Source organism: Lissotriton vulgaris, chromosome 5, assembly GCF_964263255.1.
Source record: "Lissotriton vulgaris chromosome 5, aLisVul1.2, whole genome shotgun sequence".
Lineage (NCBI taxonomy): Eukaryota > Metazoa > Chordata > Amphibia > Caudata > Salamandridae > Lissotriton > Lissotriton vulgaris.
Genome location: NC_141693.1, coordinates 218937445 through 218957356, shown reverse-complemented (window position 1 = coordinate 218957356; position 19912 = coordinate 218937445). Strand labels below are relative to the sequence as shown.

Here is a 19912-nt window from a genome sequence, read left to right as displayed (position 1 = left end):
GTTATATCAGTGAGTATGTATTTTTTCAGCTATTACTGTGAGTTTAGGCTGGTTCGTAAGAGCTCTTGAGCTTGTTTAAAACACATATAGATATATTTATGAATTTAATCTGGGGTTTCTGTTTTGAAGATGGATGCTATGTTTTAATACTTATCACTATTTTGGGTAAATATGTTTGAAATAGTTTGTCTGACTTAGTTGGGTGCAAACTTGTCACCTAAGGCACCAATGATGACTGTACATTATTTTAAGACTAAGGGTGTAATTCAAGAACTGCAATGAAACATTTCCATTGATCCATGTTTGGCCCTTGATCAGGTGTTCGTTGTAGAGTAATATCTGCTCTCTTTAAGGATTGTATTCACCTGGTTCACTGAGAACCAGTGAGTGTTTGTGTGATTAGAAGATTTATTGTTTATAACCTATGATGCAGTCTATTTCTTTTATTTTTTGAAGCATCAATGGCCAATACGCGAAACAGGGTAAATTTGGAGCTGCTGTTTTGGCGAATCACAGTACAAAAGAGGTGAGTGGAAACTATTCCTTTCACTCGCAGATTAACATTAATTCTCTTTATTCACATCTATTAATCATTGTATTTTCAAGCCAAGGTTAACGTTCTGTTATTTTGTCTAGTTTGAAATTAAGAACGAAGATAGGAATGGGTATGACTGGAAAAGAATTCTGGAAAGTTTGGTTGCAATGAATACACTAGTTTTTTTGGCATTGCAAACAAAATAAAAAGTCATTTTAATGAGTAGTACAAATCTGAATGCGATGGCACACTGAAAATGACATGGTGATCAGGCAGTTCCCCACTCTTTAGGCTTCAGAAAACATGCATCCATTTGGGTCCTGGGATAAACTTACCTCCTCGCCGCTTTCCTGCTGTCTCCCACGTCGTCTCAGTCTCTCCGGAGCTGGAACAGGAAGCAGCCAGGCTCCCTCCCATAAGCCAATTACTGCAATGCAGCGTTATGATTGTCTGAGTGCCGTGGATTGACATTCAGCAAGGAAATGGGGACCTGGACATGTTCTCCACACAGGCTGTAATGCAGTTTGCATGGAGAACATGCAAAGTGCGCATGACTGTTTGACCAGCCCGGGAGGGCCGGCCAACCAGTCATGGCGCACTTGGATTGGGTAAACCACTCCTCGACTGCTGTGAGAGCAGAGCAGCCCCGCCCACTCTGCAATGCTGCGCAGCAGGAACAAATACGATGATGATATCCTCGGGTTATTATCATTGTATTTGTTGTTTCTTTCACTGCTTTTCAGCAGTGGGGTGACGCTCCTCCGCCTTAGCGGAGAAACTGTCACTGGACACTGAACTCTTATCCAGAGGTGTTTTTTCTGGTGGGTGGGGAAGTTTTTTTATATAGCAGGAACTCGACCAAAACATATCGGAGTGCTTTACATGAGCACCAGTTGCATTACTGATGGACACATACATTTTGCTATGCATGGGGAGGTTAACACATTTTCCCAGAATCACAGGATGTTTAGCGTCCCTGCGGGGACTCAAACCTAGTTCCCAAGCTTCGAGGTTGACCTCTCTAGCCGTTAGGGTGTTCAGTGTGACTGATCCGAAATACACAAATCTGTTAAGGTCCTGATGCAAAGTCAAGGTGGAAAGAAGGAAAATCAAAATCGTCCGGTAACAGGAGTTACTGCCTGAATAAAAATTACAACTAGTGCCAAAAACTGCACAAACTTTCCCTATGTCAAACGTCTTTTCAGTATCCATTACACCAAACAAAAAGAAAATCATCTGCTTCCTAACATAAACTGTTTCTAGGGGCAGATTACTGCTTGCTAGAACACTTTGACAAACTCTTCATCTCCATTCTCAAACAGTACTCTTGTTGGAACCTTGTCACAACCTTCGCTTATGCCAAAGCTAAAAGGAATCTGCACACTTCATGATCTCTCTCAACTCATTTCCCTCCCAATTTTCAGGAGAGGAAATAATCTGAATTTGATGTTCCCACTCTTCAAACCTCATCATCATTGATAAGTGCCTGAAGCTCTGTTGGCCAGCCCACTTTGCATTTTCTGATCTACTCCATTAGGGCTTTAAAAGAAGGCTGATCAAAATCAATGAAATGTATAAGAAAACCACCTAAAACCTGAAACCACTGTTAATAGGGAGGATGTTATCACGCCTTTAAACATTACCCATTCACTTCAAAGAAATCTTGCTAATTATTTTAACCAAGCCAATCCAAATGCATCTAAAGGCTTGTTACTTTTCCACAAAAATCTTTCAAGGATAAATCCTTGGTACTTGAATCTGCGCCCATGTATTCATAATACACATAACCAACTGGTATTCAGGTAATTTACTATACTCTAACCTAACCTCTGGTCCTTGAAGCACAGAAATGTTTTGCCTAAATAGTCTGGACAATACTGCTACAGTACTCTACACGCTATTGTCTGTGCTCTGAATTCAATACAAAAATCAATATGTAGCGAGTGGAGGTAATGAAGAATGAGTGTGGCACACAGTTAGTATGCACTTGCTCCTGCCTTTGAGCTTGCGACACCAAAGAGGATATCAAATCAAACACTCACCCCCAGTCAACTGATCTGGGTTTAATCCATCACCATATTTTAGCTCACTCCACCACCCCAGTTCAGACATGGCCATATGCAAATCAGTCTGACCCTGTACCTCATGGGAACAGTCCAGCCCGAACTGCCAAACCATGTCTTCCCTGGACCGGAAACAAGCATCCTGGGACCGGTTTCGGATTCATAATCCTCATCAGCCAGGCTAGCTTGAATCCAGTGGTAGAGTGAGCAAGGGACCCACATCTGGCCATACCCTGCCTACTTAAGGCGAACAAAGCGATACCAAAGGGGATGCTTTGAGCTTGCAGCATGATTTTGAATCGTGTGAATTCATGTAATATTATTTTAATTGGGCAGCCAGGAAAATCAGTTATAGCTTGGACATGAAGGCAGACTGCCTTCTGGTTCTTCTGTGACTGAGAAGAGGGGGAAATAGAAGAACCCTGCAGGTATGCAGTCTGTTTGGGTGGTGCTGGTTTACTCTCTATAAATACAGGAGATGATGCGGTTCCATGACAAAGGCCATACTCTACTTCCAATTTTGCTTCGCCTGTCCGGCTTGGCTGTGAGGGTTTTTTGGCCCCTGGATGACTTTGGTTCTATCCTCCACACAGCTCTTCTGTTCAGCCTTGCCTTCTGCTGGCTTTCCTGGGAACAGTCTTGTTTCTCCAGGCAAGAGCAGTCCAGCTCCACCTTAAGAAAATTGCTCCTTTTACCTCCTGGTCACAGCAGCAAGACTTTCAGGCAGGAGAGAGAGAGTATCAAACCATTCGTGGTTCCATTCTTGGTCAAGAGTCTGTGTCCTACACTTGTGTGCTAGCCTTTTTGGATTCCAAAGCAACCCGCATGGACCAAGTGCTGGCTGATAGGAGGAGTTCTACACTCCTGTTTTTGCCATGGTGGGAAGCCAGGCCAAACACAAATTCTGTTGAAAAAAATCCTCTTGTACTGGAGAGGAACATCTTTCTGCTAATCCAGTTTCCATGGGTATTGAAGATAAGAATCCCCAAATCATCAAATTGGACTTGTTTCTCTTACGTTTTTCGGAAACAATGCATTGAGAAACCTTTAGCTGCTCCCTTTGCTGGAGAAACTAGTAACAGCATGAAAATGGGGGATGAGCTTTTTTCACTAAAGAAGGGGAAACCTAATTTGCACAAAGAATGGGATGATGTCCTCCTTCACTCTTCATGTAAAACTTATTTTTGGGAGAGAGACCTGGAAAAAGGTATGTATCTGCTGGTTTGTCCAATTTCGAAATGGAAGTTTTCCCAATGTACACTTCTGTCTTGTTCAGCATAAATGCAGAGGTCAAATGGACGCTGCTGTTCTAAATGTTATCTGTGAACTAACCAACCCCACACACCAGCACACACAGACATACACATGGTCTTTTCGTACATGTTCCAAATACAATGGAATGGACCTCAATTGGGGGAACTTGATGGGTCGTTATCTGAGAAAGGCCACTAGGGAGTCACCCTGAAGAGGTGCAGCTAAAACGGGCAGTGTGTATGACTAGCAAATATCTGCTCCTGCCACAGCCACAATTCACAAGTTAGCCTACTTTGAGGTGGCAGTTGCCACCATTAGAAGTCAAGTGAAACTTCATGTTAACAACAGGAAGTAATGTATTGCTTTTAGTATCTAGCGTAGGCTGAAGCTCCCTACAGCCAAAGTTGGTTTAAGCAGATTCAGAAAGGGATACAGGTGAGCAATAAAATTAAGTGTTGTTAGTTGAGAGTAAAATGTGTGTATTTTCAGAAAACTGTGAGATAGTGTTGAGCACAAAGTAGCGTATAGAGAAAAAAATCAAATGTTTGTATTTAACCGCATCGCTGCGGCGGCTTTTCCCGCTGTGTGCGGCAAATTATGAAAAGCAGCTTTACATGACGAGCTCAGCTCGTCATCCGCACACGGCCACCGTGGCTGTTGACAAGCTGAGCTGTCATCAGCAGCGAAGGGGTTAAATGCCAATACATGTGACTTTTAGAAACTGAAAAGTGGATATTTAAGGACAAACTGCCTATATTGCCATATTACAGTTAATATTTTAGTGATAATTCAAAAGACGTGGGTACATATTGCTGATATTGTTTCCTTTGATCCATAACACACTTGCTTCAGTGGATGTTATTACTTTTTTATGGTGTTTTATTGAATTATTGTCCCCATTGCTATTTGTGACTTTACACTGTAAGACTAATCTAAGAAATATGTCTGTGGTCTATATTAGCAGATTGTAACCTGCACAATGTGTAGTGTATGAGCTAATAAATTGTGGCTGATGATCTGGAGGATAGCTCTGCTCTCTACGTTTTCTGATTCTGGTCTGTCATGTTTGATTTCATTCCCCGCCCCTTCGACGTAGATTTTGAATCATAATATAGGACTGAGAATCTACTTTAAAGGGCAGGATGGAAGAGTGAAGAAATATAGTATGGATACACTTTGTGAATAATAGGTTATATCAAATTCTATGGGAATGTAAATGGAGAGGGCCACCCGGACCAAAGGGACAGGACACCTTATTAGAATAAAAAGTCAAGAAAATCTCCCTTTGGGATCTCAGTCGACCACAACTATACTTCTGCATACATTTGTTCAAATATTCACCGCAGTAGTTTCATACTTCATACAAAATGATGATTGAGACTTCATAGAAAATGATGATTGAGACTATTGCGGTGAATGTTTGAACAAATGTTTGTACAAGTATAGTTGTGGTTGATTGAGGTCCCCAAGGGAGATATTCTGGACTTCATATCGAATTCTATACCAAAAGTATTTGGCCTGCATCCAAAGTATTCGGTTTTGAACCGGTTATAGGGGAAATAGTGGTGAAAAGTCTGTTTACATTAAGATGTTTCGTCTTTATCTTTTCTCAGAACTAATAGGCTGCTCTGGTGGCCTAAGTGCAGCTTAACAAAAAGATTCAACAGGCATTTTAATAATGTTTTGTTGGAATTGCGGACCCACAGCATCCTACAGAAAGATAAGCCTTACCTGGAACACTATGAAAGTATTGGAATCTTTCATTAGTGTCCAGTTCAGGACGTTTGGATTGTAAGCTTTTTAATCGGGAAACATGTGGGGTATAATGCACAGTTTGGCCCCATTTTATGTGGCAAATCGAAGGGCACCTCGCGCGGTCCAGTTCTAGCAAGTGAGTATGCCATAAAATGTAGCTGCCATCACTGATTGGGAGACCTCCTCTGGTTTACTGATATAGGTCATCCCTCTCCTGATTCTGCCTACTGCTGGCTTTTCAAATGAAGGGCCTACAGGAGGCACGAAAAGCAACAACCAAATTGTTAGAAAAGGGGTTCAAATTCACTTTAATGATAGATCCATAATGATACTTACACAGTGCAATGTAGTGTGTTTTGTGAAGTGTTTCTCTCGAAAAAGTTTGTTGGTTGTTTAGTGTTTTCTGGTGTATGATACTCATAGAGTCTTTTACTAACATTTTTTTTGTCTTGATTTCTGGAATACAGTACAAGATTCTTCTTTACATAAGTCAACAGCAGCCTGTCACTACTGCTCGGATTCACCCTGGATTTGTATTTACGGTAAGGCTAGCACTTACGTACACTGGGTCAGCTACTTATCTGTATTGCAGGTGAAGCAATGCAAAAGAAAAGTTATTCAACAAGTAATTGTAACTTGACATTGTGAGTGGTAAGCGATGATGGATATGGACCCATTAGACTAGCAGTATTTGAATGAACAAACCAAAGCACTCAAACCCTAAAATATATAGTACCTAAAATATAAACCAGAATCTATTTATAGTCCAAGGGAAGAAAACCTATTTACTATACAAGTGCATTCCTTCTTGCCTTTATTTAAATGAGGGGAGAAGGGCAGGGAAGAAGGTAATTTTGCTAGGACAATATTCTTTCTTTTGTTGCATCACTGCCCCGTCCGTTTTTTTCAGGCTTGCATTGTGCTTTCTTCCAGTGAAACCACAATCTGCAAGTCCACTGCAGTTGGTTCCTGCTTTCACCATGCAGTTTGACAGCAGGTCTGTACTCTGTGGGACAAATGGATGCGGATTCATCCAAAGTGAACCTCCACGCTGAACGAGAGTGGCTACTGGCCCCTCATGTCCGGCTATCTGGTGACTGGTTTTAGAGGCAGCAAAATTATAGAATAGGAATTCAGGCCTTTTCACATGGAGACCACCTATCAGTTCTCCCACTAAAAATCTGTTTAATTCCTCATACCTAGGAGTCCCTTGCATAACTTCATGAACATGACATGCGCAGTCATGTGCATTGTGTTCATGTGTTTTTTATTACTGAATGAATGGAAAATGTCCATCTGAAACGCGCACATGCGTGGTCTCCCTGCATATCGTCTTTTGTCCATGCTGGGCATAACAGTTGGCATGCCAGTTGCCCAAAAGGAATAACTTGGTTAACTAGTCACAGTGCAGTAGCATTCGTGAATCTGAGACGGCAATATTGAAGTCATGTGCCCACATAGAATAGGTCCCATTAAGGATTTAACTTCCTGGGGATACCTAAAAGATGTCAAATGTGAGTGGATCTTACTACAGCCTGATCATAGTTTAAAACGTGCAGCTTGACCTTAGGAGTCATTTCAGGCTTGCAACATGTGATGTTAATTACTCTTCTGCACACAGCTCATGGGCCTATAAATATATGGGTTGGTGAGGCCTTTAGCAGAGGATTTGTCACAGCTTCTCTTAACATTGAGAAGAAATGTTGACTGGATTCTCTGTGTTCTAATGATGTGTAAGCCCACCATTGGGAGTAGAAGACGGATTCGTTCAAACAGCTTATGGGTAACTAAAAAAGTGCATTATCCTTAGGCCAAGTAGAAAGTACTTTAGCTCTATGTCTCTAAACTGAATAGACCATGATTCTAACTCTAGCCTCGAATATTTGATGGGAAAACACACATTTATGTACATCTGGTATATTTTTTTGCCCATTCGCTGCAATGTGATGTGATATAGTTGAAAAGCCATATTTGTCATTGTAAAACTTTAAAAATGCTGCCATTGAATCCTGGATCACTTTGATGTTTGGGTTTCTTGTCCTTATAAGAGGCCACGCAATCTAGTGGCTAAGTTCCTGACCTTGGAACATGGATTTCCAAAACATCCTCCCAATTCATATTTAATTGGCAACCCATATCATCTTATCCAAATACCATTCATTAATAAAAACACCTTAAGTAAATCTGAAGGTTACTACCTCAAACTAGGTGAATTCTAACAAAACGATCATCTCAGTAAGGCCTTCCCAAAGAGAAGATGGTATCAAATGAAGAAGTGTTCCTGGTACTCCCTACAACTGCTGTAATTCTTTCTTTAGTCTTTGGATGTAAGCATACAACAAATGAAGACCGTTGTTATATAACCTACTGATAGAACACCCACTTGCATTGTTATTGTCCAGTGCATTTCTTTACTTTATCAAAACCAATTATGTTGCTGATTTGGAGCTTGGCTAAGGGGGTATTCAAACACACTGTCTGTCCACCTCTAGATTTAGAGGCTGGCGGATCGAAAGTATGTAGAGGACCGACCCTACTCTGGCTTAGTTGATGACCTACTCTCCTGCGGTATGACTTAGTATGAGCCTTAGGAGATTAGCCATCTGATCACCAGTCTACTTTAAAATGGGTGATCAGGTGGCTTTTCTTTTTGGTGTCCATCACCCAGAGGGCAGTAAAAAACAAAAAATGCCCCACTATACAATGGGAGAATCCCATGGTGTGGGGGGGTCATTGTTTTAGAATAATGAAATACGAAACTCTCTTTTTGGGAGTTGGTTTCTGAAAAATGAAATATTGTGTAAAATGGATGGACCACAGTCCTGTTTGAAAGAGGCATCCATCAAACTTTTGCAACATTTACAGGAACCACCTTGACAAGAGTGCATGTATTTTTAAGCTGTCTCCCTCATGTCCGTCTCTACCACTGCACTTGTGTTAGTCTGTGTTGGACAGATGATCACCTGTGTGCCCATTTGCCTCTCTGTGTCGCTTCTCCCACCCGTGCACTTCTCTCTCTCTCTCTCTGTTCTTCCATCCTTTTACCCTTGCTCTGTGTGTTGCTCCCCGCACATCGCCCTCCTGTGTTGCGTCTGTACCAACTCCTGCTCATTAAAAAATAAATACTTCACATTTTGTTTTCTATTTAGTTACTGATCCAACTTTAAAAAGTAACTAAAAAGAAAAAAAGTGCACACATAATTTTGTAGATGTGCGCCTGCGTGGTGTACGCACCACCGATTAATGGAGGCGTCCCCATCAAAGGCTTTTTATTTTTTCAAATGTAGCCGAGCTATACACCATGTGGAGATGCTGTGCAGAAACGCTAACATGCTTGTTTATTTGTGCCTGTTTTTAGATCGAGCCTGTCAGACAGCAAAACTGGTAGCAAAAGATCTATTGTTTAATTACCAAGAGGGGCTTATAGCATGTCCATTGCTTTCCAAGGAATGTCCATTGCTTTCCATGGAATGGCTTTTTCCTCTCATCTGCTTATTCCCCATTACTTAATGGCTCTCCCTCTCCTGGAGCATAGCCTCGATACCATTTCTATGATTGGCTGTCTTGTATCCTTCCACTGCTCACATTTAGGGAACTACATTTTAATTTGTGCTTACTCACTCCATGCGATTGCATGCTTTTTCCAGCTCTCTCAATCTTGTACTCCTGTCCCCACCTCTTTGTTGCTGTCTCCCTTGTGTGCTGCTCACTCTCTCATGTGTTTCTTCCCATGCTCTGTGTTGTGTTGCTTTGTTATGTTATGTTATACAGATTTGTAGAGCGTACTGCCACTCGGGAGGGTATCCTGACGCTGGGCAGGTATGAATCTAGCCAAATCTAGGGCCTAGTGGCGTTACTCTAAAAGCCAGGTCTTCAGCTACTTGTGTGTAGAGTCCGTTTGTTTCACACTTTAGGAGTGAAGAAAGAGAATGCTTGACCACCTGATCTGCTTTTCCAAATGGTTTGTGAAAGCAAATGCTTTTGTAGAAGTATGCTGGGTTATTGAGTACCTTCAAAGTGTGGGTAACGAGTTTGAATTGTAATTGTTTGCATATGGGGAGCCAATGAATGGAACTCCTTCAGTCAATCAATCAATAAAGGAATTTGTAGAGCGCGCTACTCACCCGTAAGGGTCTCAAGGCGCTGGGGGAGTCGCTACTGCTCGAACTGCCAGGTCTTGAGTTGTTTCCTGAAGGCAAAATGGTCCTGGGTCAGCCGGAGGTGGGTGGGGAGGGAGTTCCATGTCTTGGCTGCCAGGTAGGAGAAGGATCTTCCGGCGGTGGCTTTGCGAATTCGTGGGACGGTGGTGAGGGCGAGGCCGGTGGAGCGGAGCTGGGGGGTTGGTGTGTAGAAGGCGAGTCGGTTGTTGAGGTACCTGGGGCCCGCGTTGTGGAGAGCCTTGTGTGCGTGGGTGAGGAGTCAGAATGTGATTCTTTTGCTGACGGAGAGCCAGTGCAGATCTTTCAGATGGGCAGAGATGTAGCTCTGGCGAGGGATGTCCAGAATGAGTCTTGCCGAGGCGTTCTGTATGCGCTGTAGTCTTTTCTGGAACTTGGCTGTGGTTCCGGCGTAGAAGGTGTTTCCGTAGTCCAGGTGGCTGGTGACAAGGGCCTGGGTGACGGTCTTCCTGGTTGCGGTGGGGATCCACCGGAAGATTTTTCGGAGCATGCGCAGGGTGTTGAAGCAGGATGCTGAGACGGCGTTGACTTGCTTGGTCATCGTGAGGGAGGAGTCCAGGATGAAGCAGGTGTCGTACGATGTGAGTGCGACCTGGGAGGTTTAGAGTGATTCTGGCTGCTGGGTTCAGAATGGTCTGCAGCCTTCTGTTGATTTTTGTGTTGTTTTTGATCCCGGCATAGAGGATGTTTTTGTAGTACAGCTTGCTTTTGACGAGGGCGTGTGTGACGGTGTTCCGGGTGCGGGTTGGGAGCTATTTGAAAATCTTCCTCAGCATCTACATGGTGTGGAAGAATGAGGCAGTGACTGTTGACTTGGGCGGTCATGTTGATCTCGAGGTTCTTGGCATGGGTAGTGGGAATGGGTGTCAGTCTTACATCTGTTTGCCACCAGGTGGAGTCCCACATTGAAGTGTTCTTCCCGAAGGTCAGAAAATTGATCATCATCCCATGCGCTATTTCCGCCATGCAGATACTGAACTTGATCCGAGTACAAGGCGTCGTGTCCATGAGGAAAAGAATGAGTTGTGTGTCACTGGCATTGGAGAGGACTTTGATGTTGAAAGAGCGGATGATGCTGGCTAAAGGGGATCACGTATTCGTTGAAGAATGTTGGGTTCAGGGTGCAGAATCCACAACTGAGGTTTCGGGTGTCCGAGGTGTTCGGTGCCAGGCTGCCTGACTGGGTTCTTCCAGTCAGGAAGGAGCAGATCCATTGGAGTGGGTTTTCTTGTATTCTGATGGTGTGTCAAACGCTGTGGAGAGGTCCAGTAGAATGAGGGCTGTTGTGTGTCCTCCTTCCAGATTCATACAGATTTCATCTGTAGCAGCGATGAGGGAGGTTTCTGTGCTGTGGTTGGCTCTTTAATCAGGCTGAGTGGTGTTGAAGAGTTGGTGGTTCTCCCACATGTGCTACTACACTTAGGGCACAAGTAGAGGGTAGACATAAGTGTATGGAATCCCCAACTATTTTTAGAAAGGGCTGTCCGTTCCCCTTAGCCTGAGGTGTAATAATAAATGGAGTGCAATTTGCTGCAATGGGCTTTTCCCTGGCAGTAAACAAATGCAGTTAAATGTATGCTGTGTGCATGCTTGTGGGTGAGAGCGTTTATATTAAAGATAAAGCGTGTGAATGTGTGTGTTAGAGAAAGTGAGTGAGAGTTAGTGACCTGTACTGAGTAATATGTGAGATTGTGTCAGTAACTGAGTATACAAGTGAAGTGAGAATTATTAAGTGTGAAGGAGTGCTAGAGATTGTAAGAATCAATGTGAGTGAGAAAGTATGATTGACTCATAGTAATGGTGAATTTGAGTAAGAGTGTGTGAATGAGTGAGAATGTGTGAGTCAGAGTGAGTGATAAGTGATAATGAATGAGAATTAGGGAGTGAGATTAAGAGAGTGAGTGACCATGAATGAGTGAGTGCAAGTTAATGAAATTGTTTTTTTTAATTTTTTTTTTTAAACCTTTATTTGTGAAATGCACATTACACAGCGTCTGCCTACAACCCCTCGGGGCCGGCCGCTATGACCTATAGTGAAAGAATAAAAGGGACAGTACACTGTTAAAACGATCTCTGTGCGTACATTATAGTGTGGAGCATAGAGCCGTAGCAAGAGGATATTAAAGGTTTAATTTTATGATTTTGTCGAAGAAAAACAACAACACACAAACACATGGTATAATACTGGCAAGGGTCATAGGAGGGGGGGAAAGGGAAAAAGGAGTAAACACATAAAGGAACGCATCTGGCAAAGGGGGAGCGAGCATGAAGGAAGAAAGGACACATGATATGGAGAACAGAAAACGGAACGTCAATCATGGGGAGGAGGGGAGAGGAACCTCGTAATCAAGTGGAGGGAAACAAATATCACCACGGTACGAATTCCACTGAGCCCAAACCCTAGACCATTTCTTGGGACGCCCCCGTGCCTCATACACCGTCTTTTCTCGAAACATGCACCAGTCCATGTTATCCTTCCAGGCACTGAGGAGCGGTGGTCTGGCGGAGCCCCAGAGCTGAGCTATGTCCCTCTCTGCAACCATGTTGCCCAGAGTGACCCAGAATGTCTGAGCAGCAGTACAATCCGTAGGCTCCCACACATTAAGCAAGCAAAGTCTTGCCTCGGGAAGGAGGGGGACTCCAGTGACACGTCCCATCACATCGTGCACTCTGGACCAGAAGGCCGAGATAATCGGGCATTCCCACAGAACATGGAGAAAAGTACCATCCATACCGCACCCACGCCTCCATCGGCCATCCGTCATAAACCCCATTCGCACCAGACGCATACCAGTCACATACACACGGTGGAGGATCTTTAGCTGGACAAAACGAAGCCGAGCCGGAATAGCCACCTCCTTAAGGGAGGAGACAGCTGACTGCCAGTCCTCATCGTCTAGTTCAAGCCCGTCAGCTGTCCAGGAAGCACAAAGTTTCTCCAGCTGGTCAGCCCTGTTGTTAATGAGCTTCTTATATATTAAGGAAATCGTACTATCAGGGACATGGCCGTCTAGGACACGATCCTCCAGGGGGGAGGATTGTGGAATATCAGTACCGGGGGGAAAGACGGAGGACAAGGCATGCCGAACCTGCATATACCGAAAGTGCTCCCTGTCATCAAGCTGGTATTCCAGTTTGAGGACTTCAAAGGACTTCACAGCGCCCCTGGCCCAAAGATCATCCACCTTACTGATCCCGATCATGTCCCACTTGTCAAACCCTTTCGTCTTCCAAAGGTTGCCCAATCGATCAGAATCATACAATGGCGTCATACGTGTCAGCTTGCCACCCCAGCCCGTGGACACAGTTGCATCCCTCCAGGCCCGCACTGCACACTTCGTAGGACCCGTAAGAAGACGGATTGGCGACTTTGTACAAAGCCCTATTGAAGTTGCCACCGGGCAGTAGAAATGTATCCAAGGCAAAGGCGGGAGCGGGTTCCGATGAGTACGTGGCATGATTAATGGCGCTCAAGTGCGAGGCCCAGTAGTAGCGTCTAATATCTGGCAAGGCGATACCACCATCGTACCAGGAAAGGGTGAGCTTAGACAGCGCTATACGGGCACGACCATCCCAGATCAATTGCCGCTGCAGACTCTCGATCTCGCGAAAGTAGCGAGCGGGGACAGGGTCGAAGAAATTCAGTAAGGCATAGAGAAATCGGGGGAGCAACATCATTTTAAAAAGCGCCGCTCGACCCAATGGAGACAAGGGCAACTCACGCCATCGTCGCACGTCTTGTTTGAGTCGGCGGAGGGGAGCATACAGATTTCGCTCATAACGGACCGCAGAAACCATAGAGACATAGATCCCCAAATATTTAAAGCCGACAGCCGCCACCAAAATTGGGAACCTGCGAGGCAAAGGCGGCAGAACCCCGGCTATGACATAAACACAGGATTTGGTCCAGTTGATGACCAATCCAGAGTTCCTACCGAAGGATGTAAGAACGTCGAAGAGCACGTTCAAGGACTTTTGAGGGGAAGTGAGATAAAGGAGGATGTCGTCGGCATATAGTGAGACGCGATCCTCTAGATCTGGCGTCCACCAGATCCCTTTAATCGAGGGTTCCCACCGGAGCCACGCCGCAAGGGGTTCAAGTGCCAACGTGAATAGGAGCGGGGATAGCGGACATCCCTGGCGGGTGCCGCGGCCCAACTGGAAGGGGCCAGCGCTTCTGCCATTTACCACAACCTGAGCCAATGGTTGTTCATAAAGGAGCCTGACCCAGGCAATAAAGTTAGGGCCAAAGCCAAACTTGGAGAGGGCCGCCCAAAGATAAGGCCAATCAATGGTGTCAAAAGCCATAGTAGCATCCAGAGAGGCCACCACCGCCGGCTCCGTGAGAGTTGCAGCTCTCGCGAGAACACCATGAAGCCTACGCAGGTTAAGGGCCGTGTTTCTGTGCGGTATGAAGCCGGATTGATCCGGATGGATCAGGTCACAAATCACAGTCAACAACATATTGGCCAGAACCTTGGCCAGGATTTTAGGTTCCGCGTTTAGCAGGGAAATGGGGCGATAGGAGGTGCAGCGATCACGAGGCTTGCCATCCTTATAAATGACCACTATAGTAGCTAGGCGCTGTTCAAGCGGAAGGATTCCTGCCTCGAACGCGTCAAGAAACATGTTGCGCAGATGGGCGGCCATCTTGTACGGACAAAGTTTGTAAAGTTCGATGGGCAAACCATTGGGCCCCATCGCCTTACCTGAGCGCAAAGATCGGATAGCAAGGGCAATCTCATCCACCGTAAAGGGAGCCTCCAGAGCCAGGCCCTCGTCTTCCGAGACAAAAGGAAGAGCTATATCACGCAACAGCAGACGGGAATCAGCTTCATCACGATCACTCACTGGGGTATAAACCTTCCGGAAGTGATCGACAAAGCAGTCAACAATCTCACCGGGGTCAGACACACTTTCACCAGACTCGCGAACAATAACGGGCACAACACGACTCGCTCTTTCAGCCTTATCCAGCCACGCCAGGAGTTTGCTGGCCTTGTTACCCACATCATACAGCCGGCCCAATTTATTCGCTCGCATTAACTTAGCAGCATCGGTAACACAAGCCTTGTAATCCGCCTGTTTCAGCTCCAAAGTGTGTAACAGCGCAGGCGTATCATCCCCACCCAGCTCACTTTCAAGCGCTGTAATTTCAGTCTCGAGGGCCAGAACGGCCTCCCTCTTAGCCCTCCGCTCAGCAGCAAGGAGAGACAGTGCGGATCCCCGAATGACAGGTTTAAAGGCCTCCCAGAGAACCGTAGGGGAGGTCACCGAACCCACATTTTCATCAAAGTAACAGTCAATAGCCTTCACCATATCTGAGCGGAGTCGGGGGTTCCGGAAGTGCCAGGGAGGACAGGGGGAACTCTATTACCAAAAAGACCACCAACAGAAATCTTAATCATCAAAGGGGAATGGTCCGAGATACCTCGGGGGAGATGACGAACCTCCCGCACCAAGGATAGAGTAGAAGCCAGCATAAAGAAGTAGTCTATCCGAGAGAGGCTGCCATGCGCACCAGAGTGGAAGGTATACTGCGTCAGGGCGGGGTGCAGCGAACGCCAAACATCCACCAGACCAAAAGTCTCAGTCATATCATTGAGCCACATCTGGGACTGCGGCAACACTCTAGGAGGCAGCCGATCACTTTCGCCAGACATAACAGAGTTAAAGTCTCCGCCCATGATCAGCAGACCATCAGGAAGACCAAGAAGAGTCTTGCCAAGATCAGCGTGCGTGGTGGCCTGCAGCCCCGGGGGAATATACACAACCACTAACACAATTGGCTTACCCTCCCACCTCCCGGAGACAGCAGCATACCGTCCCCGATCATCTAGGATAACATCATCAATCTCAAGGGCCAGGGAGGATTTCACCATTATGCCCACTCCCCGGGACCCGGAGGTGAAACCAGCGTGAGCGGCCAATCGGTAGCCCCGACGGTCAAGAGCATTACACGCATTACCGATCAAGTGGGTTTCTTGAAGGAACACGACATCAGGGGCATGACGCCTTATAAATTGTAACACAATGCCGCGTTTAATCCTGTCACCCAAACCGTTGACGTTCCAAGAAAGAACCTGCATCTCACCCCCCATCCCAGGAAAAGCGACCCGATCCAACCCCCCCCCCACAACCACAGATCCAGAATACTTGCAATCAATAAAATACCATGAAAAAAGAGAAATAACAGAAAACAGAAAACACAACCAAGTCCCCAGAAACCACCCCCCAACCAAGAGCCCGTTACAACGCCCCCCACCCTGCACCCCTGCTGACTAGAAAGCCACCCCAAACTGCAGTGTGCCTGTCGCCCCATCTGATCTACACAAAGAACACCCCGAGGAGGAAGGGAGAAATCACCCGCACCGCACCACCACGGGCCTAATCATAAAGCATACAATAAAGATTACTCTGTAAAGTTCATAGTCTCGAGTTGGACCACTGGGGGCCCACGTTAAACCTGGGCCGTCGCACCACCTTCCGCTCCTCCAGGGCCTCCACTCTCGGTGTCATCTTTCGGCAACGAGTCCAACCAGTCACTAGCACGATCCGGCTGATCGAAGAAATAAGCTCGTTCTCTGAACTCAATCCGCAAGCGAGCTGGAAACAGCATGGCGTACTTCAGTCCCATATCTCTCAGACGACTCTTCACTCCAAGGAACCCAGAACGTTGTCGCTGCACTTGGGGAGTGAAATCAGGATAGATAGAGACAGAGTTATTATCGTACTTCAACGGGCCGTGTTTACGAGCGGCCTGCAAGATAGCGTCTCTGTCCCGATAGTGGAACAGCCTAGCGATGATAGGCCTCAGAGGGCCTCCTGGCTTCACCTGACCACCTGGGAAGCGATAGGCACGCTCAACCGCAAAAAACTTGCTGAGACCTGCTGGAGCGAGTTTAGCGACAATGAGTTCCTCGACCAGTAAATCGATCGAGGCGGCACCATTGTCTTCCGTCACTCCAACCAAGCGTATGTTGTTCCGCCTGGCCCTATTATCGTAGTCCTCCATGCGTTTGAGCAAAAGGTTGTGTGAGGAACGCAGATTCCCTATCTCGGATTGCGCCTCCGCCATGTCCGTCACCAAACTCAATGCCTTTAAGTCCAATGCCTTGACCCTCTCGTTCGTCTTGGCCAAATCGGCTCGAATAAGAGTAACATCCACAGCCACCGTGTCTATTTTGGACACGATGGCCTCGTATTGTTGAATCATATCAGCCTTGAGTCCAGAAATGGCGGCCAACAGGTCCTGAAGGGACACTTCTGAGGAAGACGACATGTCGGACTTCGGGTCCTCCAAGCCAACACTGGTAGCACCGGGGGAACCTCTCGGTTGGGTATAGCGCTCGATCATATTGGATGGATCGAGCCCCCGCGAGTAATGATCTTGCTGCGTTTCTCCGCCTCCGGTTTCATCGCCATGTTGCATTCAGCGTCAGCCGGGGACACCCAGGTGTAGCGGGACGGTGACAAGTCTCAAACCTCAAAAGTCCAGTTTCACAAGAGGATTCCACGGGCCTCCTTGCCGGCACAAAGAATGAAAGCGTTCACTGTGAGAGCGGCAGGCCAAGACAGAGTAGGAGGTCCCAAGGAGTCAGAGACGAGAGGGCTGGAAACCGAAAGTGAAAGTGGCACATCACCAGTGGGCCAGATGCCAGGCAGCCGTTGTTGTTGCATTACTGCTCGGCCATACTAGGCAGTTGCGACCCCGGTCTCGTCGGGGGTTAGGCCAGAAAGTTGGAGGCGATGTAAAAATGGTCCCCGAGGTCCGATTTCGACCAAAAAAGGATCGACAGCATCAGTGAGAGTAGCACTTCAAAAGCCCGTCGAAGTGACCAGGATATCTGAAGGATAGATAAAGAAGGGTGGCGCGGGTCTCAGGAGCTCTCTGCTCACGCGACCATCTTGGATGCCGGCGTAGCTCCTCCTCAAGTTAATGAAATTTAATAGTGAGAGTGATTGCGAGAGAATGAGTGAGTGTAAGTGAGCATGAGTGAGAGTACTAGAAGACTGAAGGTAATTGTTGGCATAATGTTAAAATATTGGTACTATCATACTGGAAGTAATTCGTGCTGGAGGTAGTTCTTGGCATAACGGTAAAGTACTGGCATACTACAGGTAATGTATAATGTGGTTTTAGGAGATAATGATGCCCTGTCTGCTGTGGTTTCTAGCAATCGCTATACATGTTTAGTTTGCTGCCGTTTACTCTGGGCAGCTCTGCTGCAACGGTCTGTGTGTAATGCAAAGGTTTTTTTGGTCTACGTAGCTAAATATTGTAAACCGTTCATGCCTAAAACTTATGAAAGATTGTGGGTTTTCTGCGATATACTGGCTGCAATGTTGAAGTTCTGTGTTTGACTTAATCTCCTACTTTTTATGTTTTTTGGGGGTGTGATGTAGGGGTGGTCATATGCTATGATTGGGTGCTCATATTGTTTGCAACTTTATCCAGGGAGCTAGGACTATTCCTCTGTGCAGATTTGGTTGAAACTAAAGGTTTTAAAGATGTTTTAATCCGGTAAAAATGGCAAATATACTCACTGAAAAAAAGGTTAAATTAAAGTGATAGTTATGTTTGGTTCTAACTCATTAAAAACATTAGAAATATAATGAAAAGACTACCGTTAAAGTGGAGTTATGGTTATAAATGAGGGACCAAAAAAACGACTGAAATTTACACTTTGAACTGAAATCCAGGACTCGCAGAACAGACATGCAGATCATAACTCACACACCAGCTATTTTTGATTTAGCACAGAGAAAGGCCTAATAATCTCCTTGGCTATATGAGATCAGAGTCCAAGCCTTAGGATCTTGTTGTGCTAGAGAAAGTTCCATTTCCAGTTTTATGTCCATCATATCCCTTTTCAATGAACTTGATATATGGATATGTATGTGTGCATATATATATATATATATATATGTGTGTGTATATATATATATGTGTGTGTATATATACATATATATATATGTATGTATGTATGTATGTGTATATATATATATATATATATATGTATATATATATATATATATATATATATATATATATATATATATATATTCACTGAAAAAACCATAGGTTTCACACCAGTTATAGTTAGCTGGAAATTTTACTGACATAAAACCATTGAAATTCCACGTTATAGTTAGTTGGACTCACTATAACTTGCACGTGTAATGCACTGCTGATGACGTCACATATTACATCACTCATGACATGGTCAGTGACATCACTCATGACATCACTGATGACACCATCCAGTGAATGTGGGCCTTTCTGAAAAATAAATATGTTTTATATATGTATACGTAAAGGTCGATGGAAGAATAAATGTTTAAATAAGTGTCTAAATGGATGTTTTTTTAAAAAAAAATGATTAGTTAACTTACTTAAGTGTATCTTAGTGAATACATATATTAACGAGTAATGTTTAAATATTTAAATATATGTATCAGTGTGTCACATTGTGTATAAATGGCTGCATGGGTTGGTGAGTAGCTACATGTGTGTGTATATGGGTTATTAGATGTTTTTTTTAGTATCAGTATGAGTGTCTGTATGGTTTGGTGGGAGTGTTACTTAGCACATAGATGCATCAATGACTGACTCACTGTTTGTATGTGTTTTGAAGACGGCATATGTGCAGGACTGTATGGGTGGATGAGTGTGTATATGCGTGTGTTAGTGAGCGAATGACTGTCTCATTAGTGTCTTTATCAGTAACTACATATGTTTTAATCTAGTATATGTGAGTATTGATGTATATGAGTGAGTATAAGTGAGAGTGAGAGATTGAAAGAGTTCTTGTTTAAATAAGTATGTGTTTCTATAAGTGATTGTATAAGAGAGTAAGTATGTGTAAGTTTCCTTAGAAGTAAGGTGGTAGTGTGTGTATAGCTGTATATGCAAATAAATGGATGTTCAATAGTTTATTTGCATGTGTGAGTATGTGTGTGAGTAACTTTTGGATGACTGTCGGTGTGTAACAGGATGTATAGGTGTATCACTACATATGATGAGTGAGTATATGTATGAGTGACTATATAGAACTGTTGGTGAATGAGTGAATGTGTATATAGATGGTGGAATTATTGAATTGGTTGTTGTAACTGGTATGGGT

The 19912-nt window shown here is 44.8% G+C and overlaps 1 protein-coding gene across 1 annotated transcript in view; it reads left to right on the top strand.

The window, feature by feature from the left end:
• The window catches only part of FKBP15 (FKBP prolyl isomerase family member 15), a 384455-nt gene that overhangs the window by 141453 nt on the left and 223090 nt on the right, over positions 1–19912 (top strand). Inside the window, exons 4-5 of the mRNA XM_086921201.1 lie at positions 457–526; positions 6075–6149. Coding sequence (XP_086777327.1) covers positions 457–526; positions 6075–6149 — 145 coding nt within the window. The remainder of the gene's footprint in view (positions 1–456; positions 527–6074; positions 6150–19912) is intronic.